At 39.3% G+C, this 13916-nt stretch overlaps 2 protein-coding genes across 3 annotated transcripts in view; one reads left to right on the forward strand and one right to left on the reverse strand.

Annotated features, from left to right (window-relative positions):
- LOC128863790 (G-protein coupled receptor Mth2) overlaps positions 1–2826 on the reverse strand; it is a 33471-nt gene extending 30645 nt beyond the window's left edge. Inside the window, exon 1 of one of the 2 annotated variants that reach the window (XM_054103137.1) lies at positions 1240–2826. In XM_054103137.1, coding sequence (XP_053959112.1) covers positions 1240–2227 — 988 coding nt within the window. In that variant the 5' untranslated portion in view covers positions 2228–2826. The remainder of the gene's footprint in view (positions 1–1239) is intronic. The other variant, XM_054103136.1, reaches the window with a different exon arrangement.
- A 7932-nt stretch (positions 2827–10758) lies between these two features.
- LOC128862785 (ATP-dependent RNA helicase DHX33) lies at positions 10759–13823 on the forward strand. The gene is made up of 4 exons (XM_054101524.1): positions 10759–11916; positions 11986–12061; positions 12123–12908; positions 12978–13823. The coding sequence occupies exons 1-4, from the start codon at positions 10997–10999 to the stop codon at positions 13377–13379; spliced, it is 2184 nt and encodes a 727-aa protein (XP_053957499.1). The 5' UTR covers positions 10759–10996; the 3' UTR covers positions 13380–13823.
- The last annotated feature ends 93 nt before the right edge of the window (positions 13824–13916 follow it).

The following is a 13916-nucleotide window of genomic DNA, read 5'->3' on the forward strand; positions in this document are numbered from 1 at the left end:
CGAAATGTCATGGAGGTGGTCATCAAAAGACTGCAACGTCACATGAAATAGTTCCTTGAGCGAAATCCCCGACGAAGTGTCAATCAAATGGCGAAAGAACTGAAAATATCTGACCGTAGCATCCGCCTCATACTAAAAAATAATCTCAAAGTCAAGCTTTACAAGATCCAAAAGGCGCATGATATCACACCAAAGCAGTGACAAGTCAGACTTGAGAGAGCGTAGGATTTCTAAACATTGGGTTTTCTGACGAGAAAATTTTTCAAATGGAGCAATTCGTAAACTACCAAAACGATAGGGTTTATTTGACAGACCGTTCATAGACCGCTCATACAATTGAGTCATCGATTGGCCACCAGGAGGCAACACCCGGCATAGGTAATGATGTACGCCTCTTTAACTGCAAATGGGCGCTCTCCAATCGTTTTCAACGAGCCTGGCGTCAAGGTAAATGCGAAATATCAGCGGGAAAGTATTCTGGAGGTTGCTTTGAAGCCGTGGGCAGACAAACATTTCGGTGGCAGACCATGGACGTTTCAACAGGACTCGCACCATCTCACAAAGCTCGAGTGAACCAAGAATGGCTAAAAACCAACGTTCCGAACTTCATAACGTCCACACAATAGCTCTCAAATTCACCAAACGCGAATCTGATGGATTATTTTCTTTAGGTAATTTTGGAGAACAAGTACTGAACAAAAAGATTTACCAATCACGAGGCGCTGAAAAAAGCCATTGCCCGCGAGTGGGCCAAAATACCTGCAAGCCACATTCGGGCAGCTTGCGATTCGTTTCTGGCCATAGTAAAGGCAAAAGGTGGTCATATCGAGCAAAGTAAATTAATAATAAATAATTCCTAATTTTGTATTATTTTCACATATTTTTTACTTTTTATTGTTAAAGTAATTTTCCAAACTAAATTTATGGCCTTTTTAATTGGTTACACTTCGTGTGCCGGACCCTGTATAAACTTCGGTTTCATCCTTACTAGCGACACCTCTTTCTTTCGAAATTGTTAAAAATGTTAGTTTTCGTATACAAAGTGTTTACTGTCATCCGGTAACTGCAAACAAGCGATCGATAACACAAACGATCACAGACAGCATACTTACATACATACATACGTTCGTACATTGTGAGTCAATACGCACATTATTCCTCTCCCCCATTCATCATAAATTCTCAACTTCCCCAGACAAAAACTCAATGATTTGAGAGCGTAAATATCAAAGTATTTACCTGAAGGTTTTGTGAAGTTTCCGCTTATCTGGAGGCTCTCGAAACTGTGGAAGCCCACATCCGCCTCGTCACGTTTACAATAAGACGTCGCATTGCCCTTTGTGACAATTTCACCATCCGCACAGCAGCGCCGAATGCAAGCCATGCCCTGACACACACGTCTCGGTTGACAGGTACGCACTAAAAAAACTGGCTTGTTTACATAATTCTCATCCGCCGTTTCTTCAATTGCTTCCATGCAGTATTCCTGCAACTTGAACTTTTTCCACTCATTGCCTATGGTAATGGCCACTTTACCATCGATGAATTTCAGCTGGCTTTCACTTAGGTGGTACTCCACTAGGACCATATCACGAGCACATTCCACCATGCCATCCACGAAGATCGTCCACTGTTGCAGCAAACTGCTATAGCGTTGGAAGTTCTGCTCGCCGTCATGTGGTACACATTTTTGATACCCTGCGTCGTATACGTAACGGAGCGGACAACATTTGTGTACGACACTCAGTGATTGTGGCACTTCACCTCTTGTCGGCGTGCAGGAGATGGCGGCAAGTCGTTGATCAATGCTTGTAAGGCAAGTGTTGGGCGGCAACTCCACCTCTTTGTCGCCAATGAGGAAGAGAAATCTATGCCGATTGCACTGTGGGATTTGACCGGTGAAATTGCCGCCTTTATCTAACTCGGCGGGTTGAATACGGTAACCATAAACTGGAGCGGTGCGTTCGAAAATTTCGATGGCGTTTTCTAGATCATTTGGGTTTTTACTGTTCTCATTGTCATCGCCACTGTGAAACACATTACGACATTCGTAGAGTTCGGGTCGAAAAAAGCCCATATTGATTTTGACAAGGGACCAGCCTAAAGGACAGCATATTGGCGCACTGACCAATCGACGTACGGCTGATACGCGTGCCTCAACCTCGCCTAGCACGCCCGTGATGTGACTACCAGCGACGCATAGCAATAACACCAAAGCCAAAGACATGAAGCAAGAATGGACTGTAACGGAGTGAGGAGCGGGTGTGGATCTCAGTAAAAATGAGTTAACTTAAGGGTTTCGTATTTGGAAATTACACTTTACACATATTTTCTTCGATAGAAACTTTTAAAAATTTTGCAAAACCGGCTATTACGTATGAGACACGCTAGATTTTGTAAGAATAAAATAACCGATAGATTGAAGATCAATGCTTTTTAAAAATGTTTTGTGCCATAACAGTCACCATTCTGTAGTCAACAATTAAAACTTCTCAACACAGCACAACCGCGTTAGGGCAATGCTCATTCGCGATCGTTTATCTAATCAATAATTTTTAAGTTGTCAATTGTAAACAAATACAAAATATGCAATTTCTTTCTTCTTTCCTATGCCTTCTTTATGTGCCTTGCCGATATACCAAAATCAACAACAGCCACAACTACACACGCGACGATTTGAACATTTAAAACAACGGCCGGAAGAACTTGGTGGCGCTTTTTGAATTTTGCTGTTCCACCGTCACTGTAGATACGGACACATAGGTAGATACGGACACATCCATTCACGGTCGCGAATCTCAATTAACTGACTGACTTGTTGACTGCACGCTTGTATAGACCGAAGTGTGTCTTATGCCAATGACGCAATGGTTGTACGGCCAGTGAAGAATATTGCTGAGTAGGTAGCAGAGTGACTAGCGTCGCATCGTAAACGTGAGGGAGCAAATAGTTTAGTGTTCACTAACCACTTGAGTAGGTAAGCAGCGTGACCCCAACTGCTAACAACATGAGCGGAATGTTACAGTAGACTCCCAATAAAAATACTATTTTTTTTTAATATCTTTTTATTGACTCCATTATTTATTGCTTCTATCAATTAGCATTTACAATATTTGAAAATGATGTAAAACAATATTATTTCAATCGTAACACAATATATACATATATACAGTCTGTGTCAGAAAAAAAGAACCGAGATATTTCATGAAGTATAAAAGATATACGTTTAAATTTTTTTTACATAAAACTATGTACAAAACTACGAGTCGCAATTACTCAATAAGCTGTGTAGTCTCCATCGTTGTCGAGTATAGCTTGACTTCTTCTCGGCATGCTTTGAAGCTTTTCTGCGTAGCTCCTGAGTTAGCACTGGCGACTAAGCCCGTGAGTGGGTTATTTTCTTCTGACACAGACTGTATATATCTTCTTCTTCTTGAATGACCCGATAACCGCTTACGCGTTTTTGACCGAGTTTAATAAAGCGCGCCAGTCGTTTCTTTCCCGTGCTAACCGACGCCAGTTGGACACACCAAGTGAAGCCAAGCCCTTCTCCACCTGATCTTCCCAACGTAGAGGAGGATTTTTCTCTTCCCCTTCTACCATCAGCTGGTACCGCATCGAAGATGTACATATATATATACAACTGCATTTCTTATGATCTAAATTCCTTGCATCCTTCCTGCGACCGCCATCAAAAATGTAAGGTCAATAGATAAATTCGCGTGGGGTTTTTTACGCCAGATATGACGACTGTCTTCTTTTATTAGACATGATGCCAACATATAATATTTGGGTGGAAGAATAATCTCATTATGTAGCGGGTTACTTTTTTCTTTTTTACTCTTTCACCGTCTGTATTTTGAGATCCCTATGGATTTGGGCATTGAAATAATTTATTATCATCCTGAGCATTGAAGTAATTTATTATCAACAACCTACACAACCCCATAGCTGGATACCATATTCCAAATCAGTTTCAGAATGGTCTTATGAAGGGTGGTTAAGTATCAAGGGCCGGTGTTGAATAAAATACAACTTTTTTAGGAAATTACTGTTATTTCTCTTTATTATGGTAATATTAGTATGGCTCAATTACGCATGGAACAAAATATTGGCCAAATGGCTCCAGCGGCCTCGGCGGCACACCTCCATCCGATGGTCCAAATTTTCGATGACGCTGAGGCATAATTGAAGTTCTATGCCGTTAATGTGCCGAATTATCTCATCCTTTAGCTCTTGAATTAGTGCTGGCTTATCAACGTACACCTTTTCCTTCAAATAACCCCAAAGAAAGAAGTGTTGACGGTGTCGTTGACGTTTAGGTGTAGTTCAGCATCGGTCCTTGAAATTTAACCACCCTTTACAAGAGATGTTTGTTATATAGCGACAATTGGGATTTTTTGTTTAGCAATCAGTAGATGGAAGTAAGTTTTAAACCCAAAGATTTTCTTTTGGTGAAGATTTGAGTTTTCCAAGTGAGTTTTGGGCCCATATGAATGCCTAATTACTTAGTTTCGTTTGATTGTGGGATCTCGATGGCATTAAGCAGTGGGCAGTGTTCACGTCGGGTTGTAAATGTTACTTGAATCCCATTCGCCAATATTGTGGCCACTGCGTAATGTCATCGATTAATAAGTAACTTATAAAACTTTTGGAAGAGACGCACCCGTACCTTCTGTGTCCCTGTCCTGCTCTATCCAGCCGTAGACTAGCCATGTTGGGTAGACAATCCTTTAATGATTTGAAGATCCCGGCTCGGTAGGAATTGAGGCCATGAGCCTGAGTGTGTCCCACAGTGGACAACCTCTTCAACCTAACCCAACCTTGTCTCTCTTTCACAGATACTTTTAAGCTATTATTTACGTCGCTCGTACGCTTCAAGCTAGAATATGCCTCTTTTATCTTTTATCCCTTCCAATTCCCTCATACAAGCTAGATGTGCACGAATTAGCTTAAAATATCTGCAAAGCAAATTATTATTTCACCAACATTTATTTTTGACATTATTAAGGGTGGAATTGAAAATCGCCCCACAGCATCACAAGAATGACTTTAGATTGGAATCCTCAGGGAAGCAGAAGCCGCGGCCGGCCAAGAACACCTAGAAAATATGCATCCTGCATGACTTATCGTCTATAAACAAAAGCTGGGACAACGCTAAGACAATAGACAATAGACATATATACATTGGAGAAGCCTTGCAAAATAGAGGCCCTATGTTCCTCAAAGGAGTAACCAGAAGAGCGCATTTAATTCCATATTGCAATCAGAACCCTCTGATAAGTGTGATATTTTGTACACAGAATATGCGCCAACTCTCTTTACTTCTAATGCTCCTTGAATGAGTATTCTCTCAAATTCTTTAGCCATTGATTTTTCTTTGCCTATGTCTGGTGTGCAGTTTTGTTTTTTATTTAAATCTAATGTGTAATACATTTACCTCTCAACAGTATGTAAATAGTTTTTTTTCATTTAATTTACGCTTTTTCATGACAGGTAAGCTTTTCTTAATAACGATTGATTTTTATCACCTAAATCAAGACGAATTCATACGAGGTGACAGCAGCAGAATAAAAACAGAATTTACATAGATTTTGTTTTTAAATTTGGTGATTTGAATGCCAAAAGTTCAATCAGAATGTACTTACAAGTAAACAAACGAAATAATTACCAAGAGTCCCTTTTTTTTAATTTTTACATTTACTCCGACAATCAAGCGCTGGAAACTAGTCGCGGAATTTCTGACTCCCCTTTCGACCGCATCCGAAGACTTCGATATTAGGCTAATTTGAACAGCTGGTCACATGGGGCATTGCAGGAAACTGCTAGACAGCACACCCGTGAAGTGGTTCCCCCGAAATTAGAGGACTAGGATTCCCTTGAAAGCCTACGGTCTACTGAAATGTGCCTTCGCCTCAGCTCATTGAGCGCTGGGCTAGCATATCAACGTCTAAAAACGCGAGATACTTCTGGCCTCAATTACATTGAGAACAGCTCAAAACTTGTTGGCAGAATAACACACATGACTTATAGCGAATCCTTCTAATTAACCCCACGCGTCGTTGCGTCTTTTATCCTCAAGCTTAAGCCATCAACGAGGCTATATAGCAACGTATCCATGATATTTGGGTCTATGTTATCAGAAAGAATGGAATGTAAAATCTGCTAAGGACCATCAAGTAGCAGCAAACCCCAAAAAAGCCACAACAACTGCTATCGAATAACAGGGGATCAATTCGCTTGGAAGAGATACATACATATATTAATTTATTCAAATTTAATTATTTTACCTATTTCTTCACAAGATGGCTAAAAGAAGCAGACTCCATCTCATTGAGTCATAAACGCTGTACATAAAAACAATCAAGTGAAAGAGGAATCAAAGTTTGACTTGCAGGATTTCCAGTTAAATGAATCTGAAATATTAAATATTATCGGGAGAGATCACAAAGTGTGCACTCTCTCATAAGGGTGGATATTATACCGTCTTCGGAACTCCAATATGACGAACATTCATAAATGCCGGCGGGCAGTGTTGCTGCACAGTTGGTCCAGGGTCCAAAAGACCTGAATTTCATGCAAAAAAAGGGTTCACGTTGATATCGTCTAAGACATGATTTCCAAAGCTGAATCGCACTCAACATTCACCTGCGTGAGTTTATGAGTACGACACACAATTCAGACATCAGGCGCGAGAGTGGATAGCTCCGAATAAACCAATACCAAAAAACCATGCCGTTTTCCGTCAAAAAAGAAAGCGTCACTGTTTTTATGGATTATAACGGTATTATACACCAAGAATTTTCGCCAGAAGGTTAGACATTTAAAAAGGACTATTATATTGGCGTTATGTAACGTTTACGTAAATAAATTCGCCAAAAGGAAAGGATTTGTGGGGAAGCAACTCGTGGATTTTGCACCATGAAAACGCACCCTCGCACAGTGTCGTCATTGAAGTGTAAATTGTTGACCAAAAATGAAGCGAATACCATTCAACAGCCATCGAATTCACCTGATATGGCTCCTTGCGATTATTTCTATTCCTCTGCGAGAAAGGCGTTTTAACAGCCGAAAGGAAGTTATTGGAAAAATCGAATACGGCTCTGATGGCTATAACGAAAACAGAATTCAAGAAATGTTTCGAGAGCTGAATCAAATATTGTTATAAGTGCGTTGCTATTATTTTTTGTAGAAAATGTGTTATTAAAACGGACAAGAGGAGTAGTATAGCCCATATATATATTATCATATCCAAATCTTAAGTTTCTCTATTAGATTTAGAATAATGAGAGATTTGCTCTTCGGCCGAAAGATCTTTTGTATCCTCGCATTTGTTGAGTATTGCGGCATTCAAACCCAGTTCCCTTAATAAGCTCAGTCTTTGATAATATTTTCAGTTCAACCTGGACGTCGCTCACAATAGCATTAGCTTATTCCGAAATTTTCTTTCGAAATGTTATAACCCTCCGCTTAGAAAATGCTGGGAAAACTATCCATCAGTACAGACAGCTTTGCTTTGGGACCATAAATCATAGCGGTTTTAAATAAATAAACAAATATGTAAATAATTGGCGCATACACTCTGTTAGGTGTTTGGCCGAGCTCCTCCTATTTGTGGCCTGCGTTTTGATGTTGTTCCGCAAATGTAGGGATCTACAGTTTTAAGCCGACACCGAACGGCAGATATTTTTTATGAGAAGCTTTTTCCTGACAGAAATACGCCCGGAGGTTTGCTATTGCCTTCCGAGGGGCGACCACTATTAGAAAAAACTATTTCTAAATTTTGGTATTTCATGCACGGAGATTCAAACCTACTTACTCCAAATGTTAGTCACGCACCAATCCATTCGACTACAACGAATGTTTTTCGTATATTTTCGAGCCACCAGTATACCAGTAAAGGGTACACTCCAGGAGTTTCCTGTCAAAGATAGGGGTTTTCCAAATTGCTTTAATATCCAGCTCAATTTCGAACCTCTTCTCAAAAACTAGAACATTACTGATTTCATCTCTGGGGAGTTAGGTAGGAGAGAGCCACAGACTCAACCATTTCATGTTTTTAGATAAGATCACTTTTCGTATGTCAAAACTTTCACTAGTCATGCTAAATAGGAAACGCTTGGCTGACTGTTGAATAAAAAGAAGAACTGGTGCTACCTCGAGAACCACTTCCAACGCAATTGCGGGGCAGGTGAACATCGCCAATAATCCTCCTAATTGTTTTCAATACGAAGGAGGTAAGACTCATCTGCTTGAAGCACTTGACAGTGTAGGCAGTAAGGCTCATGCTCTATCCTCCTCATTCATACCTAGTTCAATATCAACTCTCTCCCTAGCAATAGCTGTGTGGAGCCTCGCTACAACTGGGGTTGAGATGATTTTCTTTTGGCGTGCTGTTTTTGCCTTTTAATATGGTCTCAGTAATAGAACTGCTGAAATTGTTCCTTTTAACTCCATATAGTCAAGGAAGGAAGGCTACCTTTGCTAGATAGATTCACATCTAACAGACTTCTTAGCTTATCCCAGTCAGTGTTCCTGAGATTCCTTCTTGTATTCCCTTGAAAGACTCTGGATATACTTATTGGTACATGAAATCATCTATGACAGCATAGAAAAAACATTTGCATCTTTCTTTTGTGTTCTACGGAGAGTATCCTCATCCTTACAATATGGCTAAGCCAATACAGTCGCCAACACATCATCATCAAAAAGATTATTCGTCTAGAGAAGGCTCTAATTTTCATAAACAAACTTCGAAGTTGTATAGGGTTATTCAATAGGTGCGCATCAACTTTTTTCCGATAGGGAGGGCGAACGACGCAATATTTTTTATTTTTCGCTTGTCATTTGTAAACTTCATTAGTATACATTTCATCATGGAACGCTACACACTTGAGCAACGATTGCAAATCGTGCAAATTTTTTATGAAAGTAATCGTTCTGTTGCTGCTACTTTAAGAGCATTACGGCAATTTTACGGTCCATTTAACAAGCCGTCCCGTTTTGAGGTTATGTGAAGTCATTGGTCTACAGTAACAAGCCGGCGACGAATTGTGAGCTCAGAGCCAATATTGAACGCGAAACTGCTGGAATTTCGGCCGATTTATGCAAAAGAGTGGTCGAAAATTGGATTCAACGATTGGACTTCGTAAAACGTGAACGCGGTGGTCATGCAAAAGAAATCGAATTTCATACTTAAATGTATATGTTCAAACTCTATATAAAAAAAAAAAAAATTAGTTAAAAAAGTCAAATCGTTTGTGTTTTATTCAAAAAAGTTCAAAAGTTGAAGCGCTCTTACTGAAAACCCCTATACGTGCCAAGAGTTGAAATAGGCCTTTTCCGGAAAATTCAAGATAGTCTCACAATCGATACCAATGGATTGTGAAAACTAATCCATCGACGGTTCCATCGAGCTTTTCCTTACGTAGCCGTAGGACAGCTTATATCAGCTTTCAACATGAAGATACTTTGACCAACTCCAGACTCCAGCTTGACTCCCCAGAGGTAACAGTCAAGCAATCTTTTTGCTTTAAATTTACATAAATTTAAATTATTATCAATTTAAATCTTCTTAATTGGTGCGATAACTGCTTACGCGATTTTGGCCGAGTTTCACAATGCGCGCCAGTTGTTTCTTCCGCGTGCTAACCGGCTCCAGCTGGACACACCAATTGAAGCAGAGTCCTTCTGCACCTGATCTTTCCAACGCTGATCTTACCTCTTCCTCTACTACCTCCAGCTGGTACCGCATCGAATACTTTCAGAGCCGGAGCGTTTGTATCTATTCGGACGACGTGACCCAGCCAACGTAGCCGTTGGATCTTTATTCGCTGCGCTATGTCTATCATTCCATCGCCTGCAATATTCGTCGTCACCATTGTGCAAAGGTTCAAAAATCTTCCGCAGAAACTTTCCCTTAAAAACTTCTAGTGTATCTAGTTGATTTATAAATAAACAAGTAAATATGAAATTTCACTCGCCAAATTCCTAAATTTAATGTAATATATTTATATTTTATTTTATTTCCTTTATTATATTATACATTATTTTATTTATTTTCTATTATTCACATATCCCATTTTAGAATTTAAGATTCACCAATAACTAAACCCTTACAATATATTGGGGTTGGCATCCCTACAGTCGGCTGAATAACAGAGAATCCGCATGCAGGTGCTGGCTAAACCACTTTTGTGGTAGACTTACCATTGTTTAGCTAAATTTCATTTCTACCACATCTACCACCATAAGCTTCAAATCCACCACATTTTACAATTTCCAATATTTTTAATAAATATTAACTTCCGCAGATTATTTTAATTTTTTAACTTTTCTACCTAAATCATAAGAAATGATAAAGTTCAAAACTATAATTTAAATATTTCCAACTAAGTTGGCCAAATTGCAGATTATCATCTTCTGTGGTTTCAAAATAAAACATGGAGAGTGCTTTGAATAAAGTTGTTACATATGAAAATTTCCTTATAGAAAAATGCATGTTTTTTATATTTCTTATGAAAGAAGTATCAATGCTTTTACATACCTAAGGAAAATGAGTGTGTTTTTCTTTTTTATTAGTAATACATTTAAATGTGTTGATCTTTTAATGAACTATTAAAGCTTTTAATAACCTATTAAAACTTAAACTTAAAAATTTCTCATTTTATTACTTAAATGTAAATCTACCATATGTTTTGGAATCTACCACAATTTTTGAGGCTTATCTACCATACTGCTCACATGGCGTTGGAATAGGGGTGCCCGCGAATTGTCACTTGCTGTCAACGTGATCCCAGTGAGAAGGGGATACTATCGGTATTATTTTTTTTATTTTTAGTAAAATTACGATAATATTTATAAATTTATTTCCTCGTAATGTAAATCTTTGGAAAGTGGTAATGCTTCGTAAATAAAACCCATATATTAAAAGTGCTGAATATAGTGCCGAAAATTGTCTATTTACAACCTCCAGACTAGGCTAATTTTGTCGGTTATGGAGTCCAAGTATTTGTTGACAAGCAAAGTACCGCATGGAACGAGCGCTAAGAATAGTGTAAACATATCGAGTTTTCCGATTAAGCGAAAATTGCAAAGTCCGGTGAATGGTGTGGAATGCGTTGCATTAAAAACTAATAAATTAAATAACGGCAGCTCAACATCTACCTCAAATGGCAAATCAACGACTACCATACCTGCTTCTAACGGCAATATTGTGCATTTTAATGGCAAAGGCACACCATCGAAACAGCAATTGGATCAACAACGGCAGGCACTGCCTGTATACAAGGTACGCCAAAGGCTTATACAGGAGGCGCGCCGTGCAGAAACTCTACTATTGATGGGCGAGACTGGCTCGGGTAAAACAACCCAAATACCACAGTTCCTGTTTGAAAGTGGTTTCGCGCAAAAAGGTGTGATTGGCATAACACAGCCCCGTCGTGTAGCTGCCATAACTGTAGCACGCCGTGTGGCGCAAGAGCAAGGCTGTCGTCTGGGTGAGACTGTCGGCTATACAGTGCGCTTTGAGGACTGCACCTCACCCCAGACCCGTATACGGTTCCTCACTGATGGTTGTTTACTGCGCGAAGCTATCGCTGATCGGTTGTTGCGGCACTACTCTGTTTTGATATTGGATGAAGCGCATGAACGTACCATAAACACTGATGTGCTTTTCGGCATTGTAAAAGAAGCGCAGAAACAGCGGAGACAGAGAGGACTTGCACCTCTTAAAATTATCGTTCAGTCAGCTACCATGGACGTAGATCATTTTGGAAAATATTTTGGAGTACGTGGCATCTATCTCGAAGGTAAAACGTACCCGGTAAAAGTCATGCACTCAAAGGAGTCGCAACCAGATTATCTGCATGCTGCGTTAGTGACGTTATTCCAATTGCACCGCACAGATCCAACCAAGTAAGAAAACAAATTTTTGGTTTTAATATTATAGTTTTTTTGTAATATAAATATTTTCCGTTTTAACAGCCATGATGTGCTGATATTTTTAACTGGACAAGAAGAAATTGAAGCTATGGCCCACCAAATACGCCAAATTGCTAAGGTAATGCAATCTGATAAGTATTAATATCTTTCTTTTAACTTATTTTTTTTATTATGCACAGACTCACGACGCTGAATTGAGCCCAGTACGGGTGTATCCACTTTATGCGCAGTTACCGCAAAACAAACAACTTGAGTGTTTCCTGCCCGCTCCGACGAATGCACGTAAAATAGTTTTAGCCACCAACATCGCCGAGACTTCAGTCACCATACCCGGCGTAAGGTGTGTAATAGATTGTGGCTTTGTTAAACGTCGTGTCTATAACCATAACAGTGGCTTGGACGCCCTTCGAATTGTGCGCATCTCACAAGCTCAGGCATGGCAACGGTGCGGGCGTGCTGGGCGTGATGCGCCCGGTACTTGCTACCGCACCTATACTCAAGCAGAAATCGAGTCCTTTGAAAATATGCCTAAGCCGGAAATATTACGTAGCAATATATGCTCCACTGTGCTCCAGTTGCTAGCGTTGGGCATCGATTGTCGTACATTTGATTTTCTTGATCGTCCCTCGCCAGAGGCCGTGGATGATGCTTATCGTAAGTTGGAAGCACTGGGAGCTGTAAGAAACTATAAAATCAAACCTGAACTTACTACATTGGGTCAACAAATGTCACAGTTTCCTCTTGATCCACGCTACAGCAAATTGTTACTATCCGCATCTTCTTTCGGCTGCCTAGAAGAAATGTTAAGTTTGGTCGCTGTGTTGTCAGGCGAGAATGTATTTGTTTCTAGCAATGAAAAGCGTGAGCTAGCTGCATTGGCACATGCGAAATTTACTTCCAAATATGGTGACCACTTGACACTGCTCAATGTCTTCAGTGCATTTCTAAAGACGGAAAAAGTGAAGGTAATACATTAACAATTAATGCGTTAGACCGCATTCCATTTACCTGATTTCATTATGTTTTATATTTAGCTGTGGTGCCACGACAACTTTCTAAACACAAGAAATCTCACGTATGCGCGTGAAGTGCGAAAACAATTACAAGAAATTGTTGAGCGTTTGGAATTGCCATTGAACAGCTGCGGCAACAATCAAGATCAAGTATGTAAGTGCCTCTTGATCGGACTTTTCGAAAATATTGCTGAACTGCAGCGAGACAATACCTACCTTACAATAGCAGGACGCCAGCGTGCCAGAATACACCCATCCAGTATCTTCCATGGCAAATACAAACCAGAATATGTAATATTTACAGAGATTGTGCTGACCGAACGTAATTTTCTACGACAAGTCACTGAAATAAACCCCGAGTGGATAGCTGATGTGCTGCCAAATTATGCGCATTTAAATAGAATAAAAAGCGCATTGAAATAACCTTGATTGCATAGCTGCCTAAAAATTATTTTACATTATTTTATACAGTAAAAGTAAGATATTTTCAGCGCATATAAAAGTGCTAAACAATTGTAAAAAAAAATGTAATAGGGTGTTGTAATTAGATCAATGTAATATAATGGATTTTTAAATTATCGATTAGTATGAATCGAAACACATACATACATGTAGCTACGTACGTATGGTAATTAAAGATTTGAAGAGTTCGAATTGGGTCGTGTGTGAATACCTAAATGCATTTATTATCATTTAAATTACCAGCTTTATTTAAATCTGCAATTTTACTTTGTCTTGATTTTCTTAAGTACACTCAATAAAATACAAACATAATTTTTATATGAAGGCATTGAAAAAATTTGGATAAATCGCTGGCTGCTGGACTAAGTGCATGTTTATGTCCTCGAATATAACATGAACTCAAAACAGAAAAACAAAAAAAATTGAGATTATGAATTTTCTATATTCTATTGCAGGTAAATATTCGCTAAATATGTAGCAAGTCGCGTGAAATTATAT

This window comes from Anastrepha ludens, chromosome 5, assembly GCF_028408465.1.
Source record: "Anastrepha ludens isolate Willacy chromosome 5, idAnaLude1.1, whole genome shotgun sequence".
Classification (NCBI taxonomy): Eukaryota; Metazoa; Arthropoda; class Insecta; order Diptera; family Tephritidae; genus Anastrepha; species Anastrepha ludens.